This window comes from Dreissena polymorpha, chromosome 12 (assembly GCF_020536995.1).
Source record: "Dreissena polymorpha isolate Duluth1 chromosome 12, UMN_Dpol_1.0, whole genome shotgun sequence".
NCBI lineage: Eukaryota > Metazoa > Mollusca > Bivalvia > Myida > Dreissenidae > Dreissena > Dreissena polymorpha.
In genome coordinates this window covers 3,611,749-3,631,805 of record NC_068366.1, presented here as the reverse complement: position 1 = coordinate 3,631,805, position 20,057 = coordinate 3,611,749, and the positions used below count along the sequence as shown (strand labels likewise).

General features: G+C 35.6%; 1 protein-coding gene across 7 annotated transcripts in view; it reads right to left on the bottom strand.

Annotated features, from left to right (window-relative positions):
• LOC127853363 (receptor-type tyrosine-protein phosphatase alpha-like) overlaps window positions 1-20,057 on the bottom strand; it is a 53,439-nt gene that overhangs the window by 12,346 nt on the left and 21,036 nt on the right. For 6 of the 7 annotated variants that reach the window (XM_052387832.1, XM_052387833.1, XM_052387830.1 and 3 more), the window contains 6 exons: window positions 14,601-14,807; window positions 12,761-12,895; window positions 11,456-11,590; window positions 5,236-5,373; window positions 4,607-4,744; window positions 2,625-2,759 (listed from right to left, as the gene is read on the bottom strand). In XM_052387832.1, coding sequence (XP_052243792.1) covers window positions 2,625-2,759; window positions 4,607-4,744; window positions 5,236-5,373; window positions 11,456-11,590; window positions 12,761-12,895; window positions 14,601-14,807 — 888 coding nt within the window. The remainder of the gene's footprint in view (window positions 1-2,624; window positions 2,760-4,606; window positions 4,745-5,235; window positions 5,374-11,455; window positions 11,591-12,760; window positions 12,896-14,600; window positions 14,808-20,057) is intronic. The other variant, XM_052387834.1, reaches the window with a different exon arrangement.

Here is a 20,057-nt window from a genome sequence, read left to right as displayed (position 1 = left end):
GTTTAAAGGGATCTTTTCACGGTTTGGTAAATTGGCAAAATTGAAAAAAGTTGTTTCAGATTCGCAAATTTTCGTTTTAGTTATGATATTTGTGAGGAAACAGTATTACTGAACATTTACCATAGTCTAATATAGCCATTGTATGTATCTTTTGACGATTTGAAAACCTAAAAATTATAAAGCGTTGCAACGCGAAACGATTGAATAATTTGGAGAGTTCTGTTGTTGTCGTTTAAATTTACGAAACTACGAAAATTGCTTATATAACGTATAAAATACTTATAATGTGAATACTCGGCGGAATAGCCGAGAGGGCTAACGCGTTTTTACCTCAGACTACCTCCAGGACTCCTGGGGTCACTGGTTCGAGCCCTGGTACCGGCTACTTTTTTTTCCTTATTTTAATTTTATTCTTGATTTTTTACTGCAGCTTTTAAGATCCAATGTTTACATTTATCAATATAAAGCATTTAATGACAAACTTCAAAATATGCCAAAATCTGTGAAAAGGCCCCTTTAATTAAGACTATCAGAAAATAAAATTTAAAATAAGATTTTTTATTTCTATATGAAAAACTATTATATAAACTGAATACATTTATTTTATTTTGATATAAATAATGCATTAATATAATGTTATGCAAGACAAAAGTGATCTATTTATATATATATTAAACTATATACTGCAAGCATCGTTCGTATTCAAACTTGTGTAGTGATGCTCAATGCACATAATACCATGAATATACATGTAACTTAATCCCCACCAATGTCAAATATTAACTACGAAAAACATCAATCGGTAGATGCAACAATTAAACCGTTAAGCAGCACGTTGCCCTTTATGTATGAACAGGAATCAAATATTTATTAGTCTGACACAGCACCAAAGCCGGAGACGAAAAACACGAACAACAAATACAATACTAGTAATAAAACGTAATGAACAGCCCTTTTGTCACCAAACCTTATTTATAGAAACGTGTTTAACTCAAGAATTTATAACGGAGGATTAAAAGTTTAAATAACAAGTACAGTGCAACAACAATTTAGTTATACTTAAAACATTCATTGATTTAATACATTACCGGAGGATTATCTCTTTTTTATAAGGTAAACTTAATTCACCGCTCGATAGCACGTTTCTAAAGAGCTATATCATTTGTACACAATTATGAAAGTAAATGTTATTCTGATTCAATTTTCATTTACCTTGTTCAATTTTTATATTAAAAACCGTAAAAAAAAACATATCAGTTATAATTTGTCATTTTGACTATAAAGCATAAAAAATAGAAATGATATCAGTTTGACGTTGCTGTTTTTGTAAGCTACATATCATAGCTATTTGTTTTATAATAATTAAAACAACATTCATGGTGAGTTAAACATAAAGAATTAGGATTCACACAGTTAAAAGAGCACTCCAAAATGGCATTTGTAAGAGAAGTATTAAACATATGTCTGTTTGAAAACTTGGTAAATCATGTGTGTTCATAATGTATGTAGGAAACAAATTTGATATCTGTAAAATGAACAGCACTTATGAGCTACTTATAACTAGACATGTAACCGTTTTGCCTGATACACCCCGAGCATATTGCTTAATCAGAGGACATTGCTAGTTCGATTTATAGTCGTATAGTCAAACAACGAATTCCTCTTATTGTTTTCAATGATATGCCCGGCCAACATTCCGCTAAAAAATGAAAAAAAGGCAATAAGTCAAAAATGGAGATTTTTGCATTTATTGAGCAATTACCTAATTTTATTTTCAAAACAGAACATAACTTTATTTCAAATTAATAAGTTTCTTTACATTTGCATAATTACACGGATAGTGGCCGACAACATTGCACATGTTTATCCGTTGTCACATTTACATGTTGATGAATAATTTACGCCAAAGTGATGTGGAATGGGACCCAAAATTTAAACAGTTATACTTTTATTTATAATTTAGTATCGCATATAAGTGGGAATTTCTCTATGAATGTGCTAAATATTTAATTGAGCTTAGACTTATGTATTTAGATGTATTAGCTATCAAGCTTTTTGAAACGCTCTCGTGTACGCTTTCTTTATAGAACAAGTTTTAAGTGTCTTACGAAAGCGATTTAAAAAACGCCCACGAGATCAACACCATAAACAAAACGCCATGGCGACCTCACTGTGTTCATATAAAAAGCTTTGAATGTTAATTGTATGTACCAAAAATACCAAATACCACATCAATGCAAATGAACAGACTACAATCAAATATTAAGTGGCATATTTAGTATGCTAGTTGTCCGTAAATGTGCTTGCACGTGTCATAAAATATTTGTCTACGTAATATAACATTGAAACATATTTGAACATATTTCAACATATGCAGGAAGTATACATTATGCTGGCATAGATCATCTTTTCATTTTACCGACGCTAGAATTAAAGTTACACCACCCAAGCAGTTAAAGTTTGCTCCATAAAGCCAATGCCAATTTCGGAGCAGTTCAATCAAAAAAAGCGAAAGATCCTGTATATTTGTTATTTGTAGTCGATACAGTACTTTTAGTAACACTAAAGTATGTGTAAACTTAGTTGGAGCATAAACGTAAATAATGGACGCAATACATGCTTACGTGTACAGAAACCATGTTCCATAGTGTACCCATCGTGGCATTGAAGAGACCCTTCGCACGATCCAGTGACGTGATTGCACGTGTCGCAGTGACAGTCCATGGCGCAGCTTTGTCCGTAGAAGCCAGTTTTGCAGGCTGTGTTACACAAATATAATATCGTTGAAAACGTTGTGTATAATACGAATCTATACACCTTACATTACCACAGGAAGGACGATTAACCCAAGGCGCATCAGGTCATTTTATACAGCAAGTGGTAACATTTTATTATTGGGCATATCCAGTTTTGACCTAAGGGCATGGCACACAGTATATGGCTTAATAACAAGATCTTTAGTCTACTTGGATGCGACAAGTTAGCTACAGGAGCTAATCTATCGATCAAGTTGGCGACAAAAGGAACAACCATAGGAAAATCGACAAACGAACACCCAATGCGTGTGGCAATAACCATGAACTGACGCCCGAGCTGAAGCGCTACCGTTTGGACATCATCGGACTAGCCGAGATTAGATGGCTAGGATTCGGAGAAACATCAACAGACGAAATGCATAATACATGGTTAAGCGGTGAGGATTTAATACATAGCCAAGAGTTTGCTTTCATCGTAAGGAAGGAGGTAGTCAAAAACGTCATCAGTTGCACCCCAGCCTCCTACAGACTTATGTCCATCCGTGTATCAGCGAAACCTCACAACATCACATTCATCCAGGTCTACGCACCAACAGCTGACTACAAAGACGAAAAGATTGAAGAGTTCTATGTTAAATTAGAGCGCATCATAGTCAAGGTCCCAAACAGTAGGTACATTTGGCTTGAGGTCTGATACTTCTTTAGTTTGCAAGAAGCCATCAATTCACCCTGGCCAACACGATTCACCCACACAAACCGTCCAAACCAGCGACATGGCATATTCCAAACGGACAAGTACAAAACCAGATCGATTTCATGCTGGCGCCGCAACGGATTAAGTCCAGCATCAACCAGGCGAACACAATAACGTTTCCTGACGCAAGCGCATCACAACGAACCCTCGCGTTAAATTAGACTTGGAGTAATTGAAAGATCCAGTTATAACAGTGGGAAAGTTTATAGCCCTGAACCTCTAAGACAATGCTATCGAGACCATAAGCAACAACATCAACGATGTCCTTTTGTCATCGGCCGAAGAAGTGCTTGGGAGAGAGAGAAGGAAAAACAGGCCATAGGTGACGACCGAAGTCATGGACCTATGTGACCAAAAAAGAGCGCTAAGGCATCAGAAGTACACCAGCCTCGCCTCTAGAGTAATAACCAGAAAGCGAACAGTGAGGCAAGGAGAAAGATGAAAGAGGCCAAGGGGGAATGGATTGATGAACAATGAGTCATCATCGACAAAGAGATGACTGCAGGCAGCATCAGAAATAACCATCAAGACCCAGCCCTAGGTCAGTATTATATCAGACACTATCGGGAATCTCCTTACCGAGAGTGCCGCAGTCATAAACAGATGGAGTTAAAAGTGCAGTGACCTTTACAACTACTTTTTTTATAGAGGACAATAACAATCGCACTCAAGGAAACTTCAATGATAAAGAAAAATGCGAACATGTTTCAGTATTCCGCGTTGGAAAGTGTTGGGGGATTTTTGCGGAAAAACACGTGGCAAGAAACGAAAGGAAAGTCAGTCAGAAAAAAAAGATATAATAACGAACAATTTAGATAAGAGTAAATCATATAATCAAAAACTTAGACTTAGCAACCTATTTTTGGCTAATAAGGGGGGTTTCCGAAAATATAATGTGTCCGAAAACTTAGAGTAATTACGAGTAACAGAGATTTATTGGAACCCACGTTATAACATGGAATATACCATTCAAACTTGTACTTGTAATTTACAGTTGATATAATTCAACATTTTTTTTTTGCATGCGTGTCACATTTCATAAATATCTTAACATGCGTGAAACATTTCATTAATAATCGACAATTTTAAATCGTACCATCGCTACAGTTACGAAGAGTCCACCCTGGCGCACATTGGTCATTAGGACAGCGGCCAGAAATAGGGTCACATGTTTCGCCATTAAGACAGTGACAGTTGAAGGAACAGTTGGTACCAAACTTGCCTGTTTCACACGCTAAGAAAGACAAATAAAAAAGAATATAAGAGATTAAATCTCATAAGTTATGTGCATGGGAAGGTAGATTGGCATTGTATTTAACATCATAACAAATATTTTACATGCACTAACATCAGAAAATGCTACATAATTAATTATTTAGCTGCCGAGGGTTGTCAATATTAAATCTTGCCAACGCTACAGTTACTTGTAATCGACCCCGGTGCACATAGGTTATTCGGACAGTAACCGTAAATTGTGTCACAACTTGATGCAAGCGGACAAAGCCAATATCCTTACCAAACATGTCTTGATTGCACGCTGTGAAAGGCGAACCAAAGAGATTATCACTGTAGAAGAACGGAGGAAACAACAATAGCTGTATATTATAAAGTTGAGTAGCATTTATTATTTACAGGAACAATACAGTCACACGATTTCTTGTAAACACACTCTAAAATGCTCTGAATAATAATTGAAGAGGCACCAATCGACAATATTACTCTTACCTACGCTGCAGTTACTTTGAGTCCAGCCAGGTTCACACTGACCATCAGGACAGTGGCCAGAAATATGGTGACAGCTTGAACCGTTGTAACAATGACAAGCAGAGGAGCAGTTTTCGCCAAAGTGCCCAGGATCGCAAGCTATTAAATAGTATATCGAGCATTATTTGTAGTACTTAAGCAATTTTTGTTGATAACGTTTACCGTGAACTTAACATAGAAGCTGAAAAATAAGTTTTTGTACTTGACGAAATTATTATCGTGGTAGTAGCACAACGGTTAAATGAAATAAATCGATTCAGCATTTTCCAACATGTATTCATTTAAACTTTTAAAAGTAAAAAGTAATATTCGCATACTATAACAAACCTGTATACTCGCGCTAGACACTACGATTAACACCAACATTAAAGGGGCCTTTTCACAGATTGTGGCATGTTTTGAAGTTTGTCCTTAAATGCTTTATATTGATAAATGTAAACATTGGGTCTAAAAATCTCCAGTAAAAAAAAACAAGAATACAATTAAAGAATTAAAAAAAAAGTAACCCTCAACGGGGCTCGAACGAAGTTTACCGTTAATAAGTTAATAATTGGAGCATATCCGCTCACCCACACCGATCCAATGTTTATAAGAGAAACTATCCATAACACTACTGCTGCGTTTACACTATGTTCCCGGCGACCACGGCAATCACGTTTCGGACCACCGTGGAGGAAACGGGATGAACGTGATGCAACGTTGGGGAACGGGATTGTCAAAGGTGACACAACGGGGTTGCCGTGGTTGCCGTGCCAAAATTTTAAACTGTCAAAAATTTGCCCCGGCAGCCACGGCGGAAATGAGAAACGTGATAGAACTTTTTAAACGCAACAAAACTTGACAGTACGTAGCAGGCCGTAACAAAACCCGAAACGGGTCCGTTCTCTGACGGGAATCCTATTTATTCCCCGACATGTTAAGTTTCAATCAAGTTTTGTTACGTTTTGTTACGTTTTGTCAAGATTACCACGGCAAGCTAGGATAATTGACAGCCGTTTTGCTACGTGTTTATTCCGACCCGTTACGGTGTGTTGCGTTTTGCAGGCAGATGCGGTACGGCCAGTTGAGTTGTTGTACGGTCTGACACGATTCGCGCGGTCTTAAGATGAGTATATAAAAGCCGTGCTATTCAAAAACATCGTCTACTAAAATGAAGTATGGAATGTCCTGATTCTGGTCGTCGTTAAGAAGAGGGCTGTTGGCGGGAACCCTATTTCAGACTGTTCAAGAAGTTAACAAAGTTCTGAGTCATTATAGATTTGGGCATCAGACATATGTCCAACTCCACCGACTTCAATCCATGTGAAACGATACTGGGCATCTACTAATGCAAGGAGATGGATACTGATAAATCCCTTTTAGTTTTGGTACAGGGAACTTGTGTTTGGTGGCTTGCTGATAGCAAAATGCTTCCCGTCTAGAGCACCAACTGCAACTGCATGTGGCAAATTCCTGGGAGATAGATCGCCACTCATCGGGTGTCACAGGAACGGTGAACACTTCGTCATTATAGGCCTGGACAATAGCGCTGCATACTTCAGGAACCATTTGACAAATGGCTGCCATACTGCTCCAAAACGCATAGTAGAGTGAAGAGTAATTGTCCCCTGTAGCCAAATGCCTCAGAGTCAGTGCCAGTTTTAATCCAGGTGTAGGGGCAGAGCGAAACTTCGTATCGTGTCTTGAGATGACTTGAGCTATCCTTTCAAGGATCTCATCGAATAGTTCTGGGGGCATCCTCAGATAATTCTGAAAGGTGTTGATATCTTCGTTGCGGAGTTCCCTGGTAACAAATGCATCAAAGTGCCCTTGCTGCTGCATTCTAGCTTCCGATAGCCATGGACGAACCCACAGGGACCTTGGCCTCCTTCTTCGTCTGTTCCCGGACTTTTGTGCTTCTTTCAGCTCTTTACAACGCAAAGATTTTATAAATGCTGCAAATAAGCAGGCACACACAGAATCATCCTTGTCGTTCACATCCATGTCACTGGAATTATTTTGTTATAATAAATAATGTTGCTTGAGAGTTTTCTTTTACAGTACTGTTAAATGATTTAGTAACGGTGCGGTAAATTTAACGAAAACTTTAATAAACATTGAAACAAAATAAAAGCAATCGTATGTTTTTCATTTCTCTTTACCAGTCAAATGAATGAATTAAGTTAAACGGTATATTTAACGCATCATTCGTATTGAAACTTGTGCATGACTGCTATGTTCTTTAAAAATTAAGGATATATATGCATTTTGATCAATTTCAGATGTAAACAAAGCGTAATTTAAAATAACGTAAAGAAAACGCTATGCAAATGTAAATAAGTCTTAATAAATAGTACAGCGCGACCAACATTTGACCATAAGCGCATGTATTTAGTTAAAGCGTTTGTCTGAACACAGTCGTGCTTTATTTAAAGACAGAAGCTCTCTCCTCCGAACTGTTATTAACACTCGCATTCTAAAACTAATTCATTTGTGGGTAAGACAGTTTCAAAATGAAATATTATTTCTTCACAATTATGAGAGGAAATATTATATGATTACATTTAATATTATATTACCCTATTTTTTTGAAACATATGCAAATTATAATGAATCGTTCTGACAATAAAACATGAACAATTTAGTAATAAGCGGATAAGACGGTTTCATACAACTTAATTCTTCCTACTTCCCAGTCCGTTAATTGAAATTTATTTGACACTGTGATTTTGCATACTACATACAATAGTTATAAGCTATAAGAGAAAATCAATAAAATCGTCCATAAATAGTGTAAACCGTTGAAGAAAATTAGCATTTCCTACACGTGGATAGTTGCGTAATTCTATTGGAAGTCGCTTTCCCGCTGCACATAGTTATCGCAAGAATCTAAGTCAACGCCATATTTGAAAACAACGCCGATCAACGAAAAAAAACATGTAAACCTTTAGGAATTCACAAATTCCTTTATAAAGGCCCTCACAATATATTTTGGACAACAACTATCATACAACATGTCTACGTTTAAATTAAATACATTCATTAAGTCATTTTTTAAGGTAATACTGTTCTTAGGGAACAGATTTCCACAGCACTTATCAGCCAATAACATAAAGCACTGTCACTCTTTTTCCTGAATTATGCAGGCAATAGCTTTGGCACTTGTGCACGGTACTTCCTCTAAGGAGATTTTAATCCAAATGAAGTATAAGAAAATTATTATTTATCATCGCAGTGGTGGGGTATAATAATCAGCTGAAATCAAACTCCAAAGAAAGAAAGAATTGTGTAAGGTTAAAATGCTCATTTATTTCTGCGAAATTTGTAATACAATGTATTTCAACAGAGTGAAATATCATAAATATGCTAGTTGTTTTTATTCCAGGGCTAACGTAAGTTGATCAATTCTGGAATCTGTCTTAACCTGACTTCTATATACTTAATACTCCGAGCAAGTGTTGAAATGTCGAACACGCGAATTGTCTGAGTTATAAATACTGCGAATAATAGGAACATTTGACGTTTTAATGGGACTAATATAATTGTAACCATACTGCCTTTAAATATGCATAATCTCAGCAAAGTTTCATATCAAGGAATAAACAATACAATCGTTTTTTCGTATAAACATATTTTTAAATAACTGAATGGAATATAATAACTGCAGTTATAGTTAACCTGCCTTTCTTAACCCAAACTGCGCCTCAGTAATCACATTATTGATTTCGCATCATTCTAATCTTTGCTGGTTGAGTAAACAAATAACAATTTGGCAAAGTTACACAAGAACACGATTCCTGTATTACTACTATCACATATTATATTAATACCTCTTTTGGCTTTCGAAATATAACCCGGACACAAATATATATTAACATTAACATTAACAAAGAACAATCCATTTTAAAAGTACTTAACATTTGCCCTTAAGAAGATCAATCTTATTTGATCTTTGCAGCTTGGGAGTATAACAATCAGCTTTAAAAACTCAAAGAAACAAAAAATAGCGTCACATTAACAAATTCACGTGTATCTTTGTATGTGAAGTGTTTTTAAAATCTATATAGCATGCACATTATTAACATGTAAATCCATAATAATGAATATGAGTAAAGTGTTCCTACAGTTGATCAAACTGGCAATTAGATAAGTGTCGATGTCAAAATGAATAAATAAAGCAAACGCATTTCACTAATTTGAGTAAAATTAAATAAGTATTAAGGGAGGCCACTCTTTCCCGATTGTGAAATCTCGATTATGATAGTCCGCCCCTGTTGGCGCCTTTTAGTCGTTAGTTAGTATTTATCCGGAGCGGACGTTTGTTTTTGTGCGTCATTGTTCGATAAACATGGCGGATACTGGTGCCCGTCCAAAAGCAAAATATCGTCAAAAAACCCTTCTTCGTTAAAAGAGGACATTGTTAGTTTAGAAAAAGAGGAAGCAATGTTCAAGGCGCAACTGGATTCACTGACACCGAAGACAATCCCATTTCGAGTGAGCGGGATGAACTTTTGCAAGAACGCGCGAGACTGAAAAAATTAGTGGAGGAGCGTCGTGAGTCAGCCGAAACCGGCCGACTGCGTAGAGAAATGAAGTTCTTGCCGATTCTGACCTTTCGGACGATACTAGGTCTCCATCCGTTCCAGACTTCGGTCCAAGGGGTCCTGCCTCGATTCACGATCTGCGTGGATCTGCGTTCCTCAATCAAAGAGTTGAAAGTAAAACGTTGTTGGGTTTCACGGAATTTCCCACAGGTACGTCAAAAGATGTTAAAACTTCACAGTCTATAAAATCCGGCAAAGTTTCTAAATGCACAAACATTCAGGTGAAAAAAACTCAGCTGCGGCCCCATACATTCGTGCCTAGTCAACTTTGTATAAATTCGGACATTGAATACAATGACCTGACAATGACCCAGTTCATAGCCGGTTATAGTGCCATAATCATACATCTGCTAAACACGAACACGAGATTAGCGCACGAGGAAATCAAGAATTGTATCACACATTTACGTTCACTCATGTGCTTCGCTCATGTTAATCAGTGGAAATGTATTCTGAATATTCATCAGGAGATTTTAATCGATATTGAACGTTGGAATAGAAGATGGAACGACAGTTTCGCTGATATTGAAAGCCTAAACCTGTTGTTGGATCGTACCAGTACTAATTCGACGACCCGTATGCTAACAACGAGCACCCCGTCAGAAAAAACGTGCTTGGTTTTGCTCGAAGTTTCAAAAAGGCAAATGATCCAAGACGTCTCCGCGTGCGACACGAATTGGCGCGGAAATACGAATTGTCAAACATGTTTGTGCTACTTGCTTTCTGAAGGAAAAGGTGTAACGCGATCACCCGGAATCTTCTTCCTCATGTCCAAACAGGAAGGACTGACTAACATTTGAAGATTCGACCGGGCTCAGGACACCACCAGGACTTGCATATGGTACAGAGTGTATTAATTATTCGTCACAGGCCCAAAACATTTGACCCAAAACATAAATAGCTATAATGTTGTTTATAATTTAGTATCTTACAGTTTTGGAAGTTTTTATATTAACGAGGTATATTTATTTAAGCTTAAACTTATGTATTTAGCTTTATTGCTTCGAAAGCCTTAAGCTTTGTGAAACGCTCTCGAGTACGTTTTCTTTATAGAACCAATACTTGGTGTCTTAAGAGACATAGAGAGATAACAAAAACACCCCCTGATATCAACACCCTACCAAATACTCCACGGAGACCTCAGTGTGTTCTGTTCCTATTAATATCTTTGAATGTTTATATAATGTAAGTACAACATCAAATGCCACTTCAATGCAAATGCACAGACTACAGTCAACTATTAAATGGCATATTTAGTATATTGGTAGTCTATAAATGTGCTTGGATGTGCTATATTATGTTTGAGTACGTAAAATAAACATTCAAACATGCATGAATATATTTCAACATATGCAGGAGGTATACATTATGCTGGTATAAATCCCCTATTCATCTTACCAAAGCTAAAATTAATGTTATTCCCTCCAGGTGGTTAAAGCTTGCTTCGAAAAGGCCAATTTGAGCAGCAGTTTAATCAAACAATCAAAAGAGACGGTATATTTGTGATTGGTAATCTATGAAATAAAATGAGGAACAATAAAGTGTTTGTAAACTTAGTTGGAGCATAAACGTAAATAATAGACAAAATACATGCTTACGTGTACAGAAACCATCCTCCATATTGTACCCATCGTGGCATTGAAGAGACCCTACGCACGATCCAGTGGCGTGATGGCAAGTGTCGCAGTTACAGTCCATGGAGCAGCTTTGTCCGTAGAAGCCAGTTTTGCAGGCTGTGTTACACAAATATAATATCGTTAAAAAAGTTGCGTATAGGAACAGGAAGGATGATTATCCCTAGACGCATCAGGTCATTCTATACAGCAAGTGGTAACATTTTATTATTGGGCATATCCAGTTTTGACCTAAGGGCATGGATAACAGTTTATGGCTTAATAACAAGATCTTTAGTCTACTTGGATGCTCCAAGTAAGCTACAGAAGCTAATCCATCGATCAAGTTGGCGACAAAAGGAACAACCATAGGGACATCGAACGTACGAACACTCAATGCCCTGTTGATTCTGCACCCTGACACAGCTTAAACCAAACATACCTGGATCAAAACTAAACAATTATTCTACTTAAAAAATGATCAAGCTATAGTTTAAAAGACTTCCAGAAGTACGTAAGCTGCGATACAAAATTCAAAAACAGATTTTAGTTAAAGTATGTGCACAATAATATTGACCAACGCCGCGAAACGCACAACTATTTGTCACGCGTTTAACGCAACTTAAGATAAAAAAAACTTGAACCAGCATAACCTTAATTTTATTTTATATAAATCGTTCACCAAAAAGTTGAACATACTGATTTTAAACTGCATCTTAATTACAAGGTCATATTTATTTTAATTACTATTTAACAATTAATCGATATTCAATTAGATGATAATCCTCATGTTGCCACCTGCCTACGCTACAGTTTGTATGTGTCCATCCAGCTGAGCACTGATTATTGGGACAGCTACCGTCAGAATGGTTACACGTTACATTGTTGTGACATATGAAGAAGCAGTAAGAACCAAATTTGCCATATTTGCAATCATAAAATGTCGATCATCTGTTATCAATCAAAGCGCTGAACGCTAGGGGACTGCTGTATGTCATACCTGTAGCTCTACATCAAATAAATATGAAGCCGATATAAATAGCGCATACAATTTCACGTATACTCTACATGTTTTTATAGTGGTTTTCAAAACCATCATTACAAACGTATATATCTTGTTATCCAATATTGCAAAAAAGTTATTAGCTTTTTGGTATTATTGTCCAGTGAACTAATTTCAATAGCATAACTAAGTGACATTTCCATAAAAGTGTAATACATTTCAATGGGCAAACGTGCTCAATTAGTGTGTATCGGTCACAATCTTGATTATAATATAGTAAGTCTTACTTTCATTACAGGCGGGTCCTTTCCAGCCGTCTTTGCATAAAGCGGGCATGCATTTGCCCGTGACACTTTCACATGGTCCCGTAAGACAATGACACTCTTTGGAACAGTTTACGCTGTACTTTCCGGGTAGACAGTCTGGAATAAATAACATGTTGAGATCTGCGCATATATATATATCATTACTTAGAATGTATCATTATTTCAGCCTTATTAACTGTTTAAGCACTGCCTGCATACTCTATATCGATGTTTGTCTGAACTTTAAAAACAATACAATGTAATACTTTTCAGTAGTTTAATATGTTATTTTTAGTCTCGCACTCTCGCGGTAGTCTTCTTTCATGATCAACTGCATTATATATATATATATATATATATATATATATATATATATATATATATATATATATATATATATATATATATATATATATATATATATATATATATATATATGAAATAAATAGAAAATCCACGGACTTTCGCACTAAATGTGCTACAGAATGGCTCATTAGATTTTTATGGGAAATAAATCAGAAGTAAAACAAACGACCCGGGTTCGAGAATTGCTGAGGAATCATTTAAAGTTTTAATAGTTTTAACATGTTGTTAATGAAAATAACCAAAAAAACACCATGATGCTTATATTAAAATAATTTTAGTGACGGATGTGACAAACATCAACAAAAAATAGTCCGACTATGTGATTGTGTTGATAAATAAGTGTATATCATGTCTGTTGCAATGAATAAACAGCAAAGCAGTAAACTATAAAAATGTGTCAGTAAGAAACGAATGCTTTTGTTTGAAACTCCACATATGTTGAAAAAAGACTTTCGGCGTAATTAACAATTATGATTATTAAAATATGTTTTCTCATAATCGCAATAATGTACGGTAACTCGAGTCATACAACTGGCCACGGCAAAAACAATAAACAAAACAACATAAAATGATATTAACTATAATACATGTTGTTATAACCTGGTAAATTAGCAATAGTAAATCAGAGATCTATTAGTATTTCGTGAAAGAGGTGTTCGTTAATAACTTTATTAAATAAAACATATGCATTTCAAATTAAAAACTCTGCACAACAGTTAACAAAATTAAGATATAGGTCTGAATCTCTAAACTAAGAAAATGACATGTTTAGATTTATTCATTCGGGTGTACTTGTTGGAAATTTTTGTTTAATGTAAAACCTTAGGGCTACATAACTAGAACTAAAACTAAAACAATTTTAGGAGGTACCTTTATACGCTGGTAAATATGATTGTACCGTTTCAGCACTTTTGCGGCAATACGTTTTTAGTTATGCGCAACACTAGGGGTCTTTCTATCGGTGCGTACAAAATTATCTAGGTCATTAAGACAACGCAAAAGTTGACATTTATTTATATACCCACAAAACATATTACAAATGGAAAAAGATCATACAGGACATATATAAGACAACTTTGTTTTATGTGTACATCCTTCAAAACAATATTAACAGCCATATAAGAAAAAAAAAACAATGCCTCTTTAGCCATGTTTTAAACGAGGTAAACTATTCGCGAAGTTAGAAAAATATCTAAACAAATAATGAAGGCTATCTTACGTTCTCCCATACACCCCCCCCCCCTCCTCCCCCCCATAAATTAATATTAGATCGCTCCGCACGCTAATTTGTTCGTGGTTATAATACTTCTTCACAAGTATCAATAGCGAAAATATTACGCTACTGTTGCGACGTCATGCACAAACACTGAACATATCGTGTACCTGTTTTTAAACAAAACAAAATAAAATTATTAATTATAACTATAAGTCGAACAGTCAGCTTCAAAGCACTTACCTGCTTGTCGGTATATCATTATCTCGCATATTGTCATATAGGTATCGATGTTTTGTCCCGTGCCACCAGAAACTCGAACAGCATCTAGTTCCCTTGGAGGAGCCAGTTCTGTCATCGCAATCGACCAGCTTTTAAAACTGAACGCTTCGTCCTGAAGTGGTTTATTCTGTCGTCCCAGTGACAATGTGATATTAAACTGTTTGGCGTCTGCAACAAACAAGAACAAACATTGAAAGTGCATGTTACGGTAATATTGACTTAAGTAGATAATAATAAGTTGTTTCAATAATCTTTGTTCCTTGATATGACAAAAATAACTTCATGTTAATATAAGCTCATATCATTAAAAATAAAGTTGTTTTATAGTATCGATTAAACTCTAAAGATTGATAAAAGTGTCAACTGGAAATAAATACACACTCTAACATAAGATGTGACAACGGCCTGTTACAAAAAAAACATTAGTGAGGAGTTAATACCATATATAATGATTGACGAAATCGTGCGACCATTTATGTGACCTTATTATTCAATAGTGTGCAGAAACATTGGTTCCAATGAGAAAGCATAGACCAAACTAAACAATTCTGGACCAAGGAACTTACCGCTCTACAGAAACTCACGAGGAGAGGACGCGATACATGGCGGAGCGACGGACGGCCATATGGAGAAAGTGCAAATATAAGTCACTGAAAGTTTAATTCCGACAGGAACACAAACGTTCCGCATAGACGAATCTGCAGCACCTTGACACAAATCTGGAACCGGAGAATAACTCGGACACCGTTTATGGAAATCTTTAATGCGATAAAAAGACATCACAAAGCAAAGCAAGGCGATGGACTTGTGTTCAATGAATCTGCATATCGGGAGGAAATGGTGAAACAAATCAGCGGACGCTTCAAAATCCGCTGAAATGTGAAAACAAGCTGTTACGGGGGCAGTTGATAATGCCTTTTAAAAAATCACTCTTGATCCGGAAATGATAGTAGAACCAACCATAGTTAAGTCATGCATACATACATTGAAAAGAAGGACAAGCCTGTTGACCAAATAACAGTACTTATGAACATTAATTGCATGGCTCCGTCACTCTAGCCCAACAACTGTCCAGGAAGTACAAACATATGTTGAGAAGCGGTTGTATGAGTCCAGCCAACATAAAAACGGAGAAATTATTAAAGTACACAAGGATGGGAACACAAGATAGAGCTAACCAAACAATGATTAAATAATTCATTTCAGGAACGTCCAGCATATTACTACTGGATGAAATGATCTTACTGGACCCCTTAAACGTTACAGTATGTAACGTTGAAATAGATTGATATGTGGATTTAGAAGTAGTTAAACTGTTTAATGATGAGTTTCGCGCTCCGATAATGTTTTCATTTCGGACGATAACACTCGGCTTCCGTTGACTTATGCTACTTGGACGTTCAACATTTAGCTAGGTGCGACATGAGAGCCTGTTTTACAAGCTAATACTATAGACCCTTTCAGTTATTGCCGGTTTTAATTATCTCCCTTGTGTGACGTCATTCGAGGATTATCGAGTGTATCGATTGAAAACGAGAACAGAGATCTTGTTATTTTTTTTAACGATGTAAATGGACTGAACATATGCGCGAAAAGGTTTGTACTTGACTTATTGTTAATAATATATTATTTTCTAACTAATTTTTATATTCGGTTTATACTGCTGATGAAGCAGCGGTATTGTTCATCAGAGAACGCGATCGGAAGACTAAATACTGAAAATCCCACAAAACAAAACAACTAACTAAGCCGTTTTCTTTCTTATAACAAGACTTTTATAAATGATGTTTAAAAAAATAATGAAACATATATTTATTTGATCACAATTATAAGTGGTGTGGATATTGTTGTTGTTCATCAGCGATCGAACGTGTTAGAAATGCAGTTAATCAAATGTAAAACAAAGCCCTAAAAGAGCGGAATACATAACAATTGTTAAATGTTATCTTTTTTTATACCACATTTATATAGCGACCTTTTCATACTCGAGATGTGCGTTCAAAGGCGCTTTACAGTTTTTCCCTGATCACTTGGTCATAAGTCGTCCGTTAACATCTTGGCGCAGTATGCAGCCACGGCACATTGGCTTATTTCCCTCACAGGTACCCATTTATACACCTGGGTGGAGAGGAGCAGGTGTGGGATAAATTTCTTGCTCAAGGAAATTCCAGCGGTCAGGGCGGGATTCGAACCCGGGACCTCTCGATCCCTAAGCCAGCGTCCTACAATTCGACCACTGCTCCCACAAACAATGACAATTTTCTTTTCCATTGAATGGATTTTCAATTCGTTTAATGTAAATGACAATATTAATAAATTTTAGCATACATACGGAAAAGAACTGTCTTTGCATGTATATTGAAATCTCTTTACTAATGATAAGGAGTGATGAAAATCTAGCATTTTATGATCAATAAATCTATATATTTAATTTATTTAACGCAAGTATTGTTTATCCTATTGTGATTGCTTGTTTTTATGATGGTGTTTCGTACACTGCAATAACGTACTTGAAATCTATACACGTAGTAGCGGAGTTTACATTTGCCGGTACCCGTTAAATACCTCAATTGCGTAGCACTTAAATTGCCCAATATTATACATTTATTTATAGTTATTAAACACTGCATTATTATGATTAAACTGGCTAATATATATACACTAGTTCCTATAAATCCATTTCCGATAAAGTCTTCATTTGTTTAATGTTAAAATATTTTATTGAAGCAAATGTTCAGTATTTTGGCTTAAAAATTTGGCTAAAATGACTGCTTAATATGCCAAGGGGGCTGACATGGGGTATCATTAATTGTGTTTAATTACTATACACTAGGCTCAACATGTGGTTTATGCAGGGACCCAAGTATAGGTCCCTGGGTTTTTGACACCTTGTTTTCTTTGTAATTGTCTGCGCAGTATCAGATCATAACGAGATAATCGGGTTGTGATGCATAAGGTGCAATAAAACACCGGGATAAAAATGCTGCAACAAAGAGTGTCAACATTGGTGTGAACAATTAAATCAAACAATTACATTAATCAAGATAATTTATTTCATGTTTAACAAGGTATGTTTTTTCAGACAAATAAAGTTTCAAATCAGGTACAATGTGTTGCGTACATAAAATCGATCTATTTGTTGTTTTTTCATCATTTATGATTACTTGTTTTCGTTCGTTAAATTTAATTTATTCTGAAATAAGTTCAATTGATGAGAATTTTTTAACAACAAAATGGTCGCGAAGAAGTGCCAAGTATGGAGATTTTTGTCATAACCATATACCGAGCTCTTACATTGTGTTCTACTCCCGAGTTTGTTGTTAGTAAAAACAAATAATATCGACAATATAATCGTTTCAAAAATGCATTTCCTTGCATGAAAATGTTTTATTCAGACATAACTAGTAAAATTTTATTTGATATTTTGCATGATTATCATAACAAACGATGATTTTGTCAACCTTCCCTATATGCGCTTATATGAATTCCACCTCTTTTTGTCAAACAGTGGGCGGAGTCTAAACTTTGCAGGTGGGGTGAATTAACACTTCAATTCCCATTTTCAATGATAATTTATAAAAACTAAAGGTCATGTTTCCAAGTGGTAAAAAAGCGCTTAAATCTTATGCCAGTGATCAATACCATTAAAATATAAACATTCGGCGCTTTTTTCAATATTTGGCATTGTAATAAAATATTTACGTTTAAATTTTAATGGTTACAGTACGGGATTTGTCTTGCGACACACAGGGTTATTGAATGGAATGTTTAATGTTTTTTCACGCTTCAAGGTACTAAAATGAAATATGCGAAAGGCGATAGCTTTAATAGGCGTCAATATTATACAAAATGAAATATTTGTGCAAATTACGCATATATAGTGCAAGAGACGTTGATATAATCAGCGACACTTAACAATTTTCCTTCTGGCGGATTATGTATCATCTTATTACGTCACATCCAGCTAAGGGACACAACTCTTACACTAGTAAATGCGAATAACTGAAAGGGTCTATAAAATATTGACCTGTATAGAAATAATGTGGATGAAAACACGTCAGTATCTCTACGCCAATGGAGAGAGCTTCAAATACTTTAGGGTCCTCACCAGGAAAAAAGAGATCACCGCTCTATCGATGATCTGATCAGCCAGCTAAGAAACAGTAAAACGGGTATATGTCTATTCAGCAAAAGCATGTGTGCTAGGGCAGTTTCTGGCGACATGGTGCTTGTGGCGTTTCAAAACGTGCAATTAATTCAATGGTTGATATTCGGTACGATTATTAAAAAATGGATCCGATAACATTATGACGTCGTTGCATATAATAGACAAACAATTTTAGAGTCAAACAACCAGCATACACATCAAGACCTGATCCCGTTCGTATGGCAGAGAAATTCACACACCTTTATATCTGACCTTAACATATAACAATGCGCTTCCAAAAAAGGAACATATCCAAGAGGCATGGATGACGCAATACTTGTTAAAGTATAATCGGGGTGACATCAGCGTCACAATCTCTTGCAACAGTTGACATCACCAATGAAGTGATCACTACTATGGGATATAGTCAGTTAAACCAATAGCGTTTTAGTCTGTATAAGGATCATACTAACAAGCGTCAGAATAATGATTTCACTCCCATTCATAAACAAGTGTTATCTATGCAATTAATGTGGGATTTATATAATGGTGCATTTCGTTTGGTTCTGTTATTCTAAAAAGCGCTCCGAAAGCTGTTATGGGAGATTGTCTATGCGTGCATCGGAAATTCATTGATTAAAATCGACGTTCACGATCGAACCGTTATGTTGCTGAAAATGTACTAAAAAATAAATATGAACGTTTTGGTCAATCTTAATATAACGTTGCAATTTAAATTGCGATATGAACTGATGAGTGTATCATGTTAAATATAATATTCATATCTCAAACTGCTATGCTGACTATTAAGTTGAAGTGAAACAACATATATCTAGATTTTGATATGTATGCAATTTTCTGATCGTATCATTATTAGTTTTAAAGGATAATAACCAAAGAAAAGCCTTTTCAAATGTTGTTTAAATACTGGTTCTCTTCAATCAAGGATTAGGGCTATTGGCTGCTTAGATATGTGTTTTACTTAATTTTACTTTCGTATAAGAATACGCATACAACCAATGTGAAGTGGCTATTGTAAAATTTTAACATATTTCATGCAAAGCGTATATTAAAAGGTATATAATATTCTTCAAATGAAATGTATTATTGACATATTGACATATTAACATTTCTATAATTATAATGATTCTGATTTTTCGTTTATTATAACGTCTCGTTATTGTATGCGGTATATGTATGCTTACATGTGTGTACTTTCATTTGTATTAATTATTGTAAATAGTCTATGTAAATATGTTATGCTTCTCATG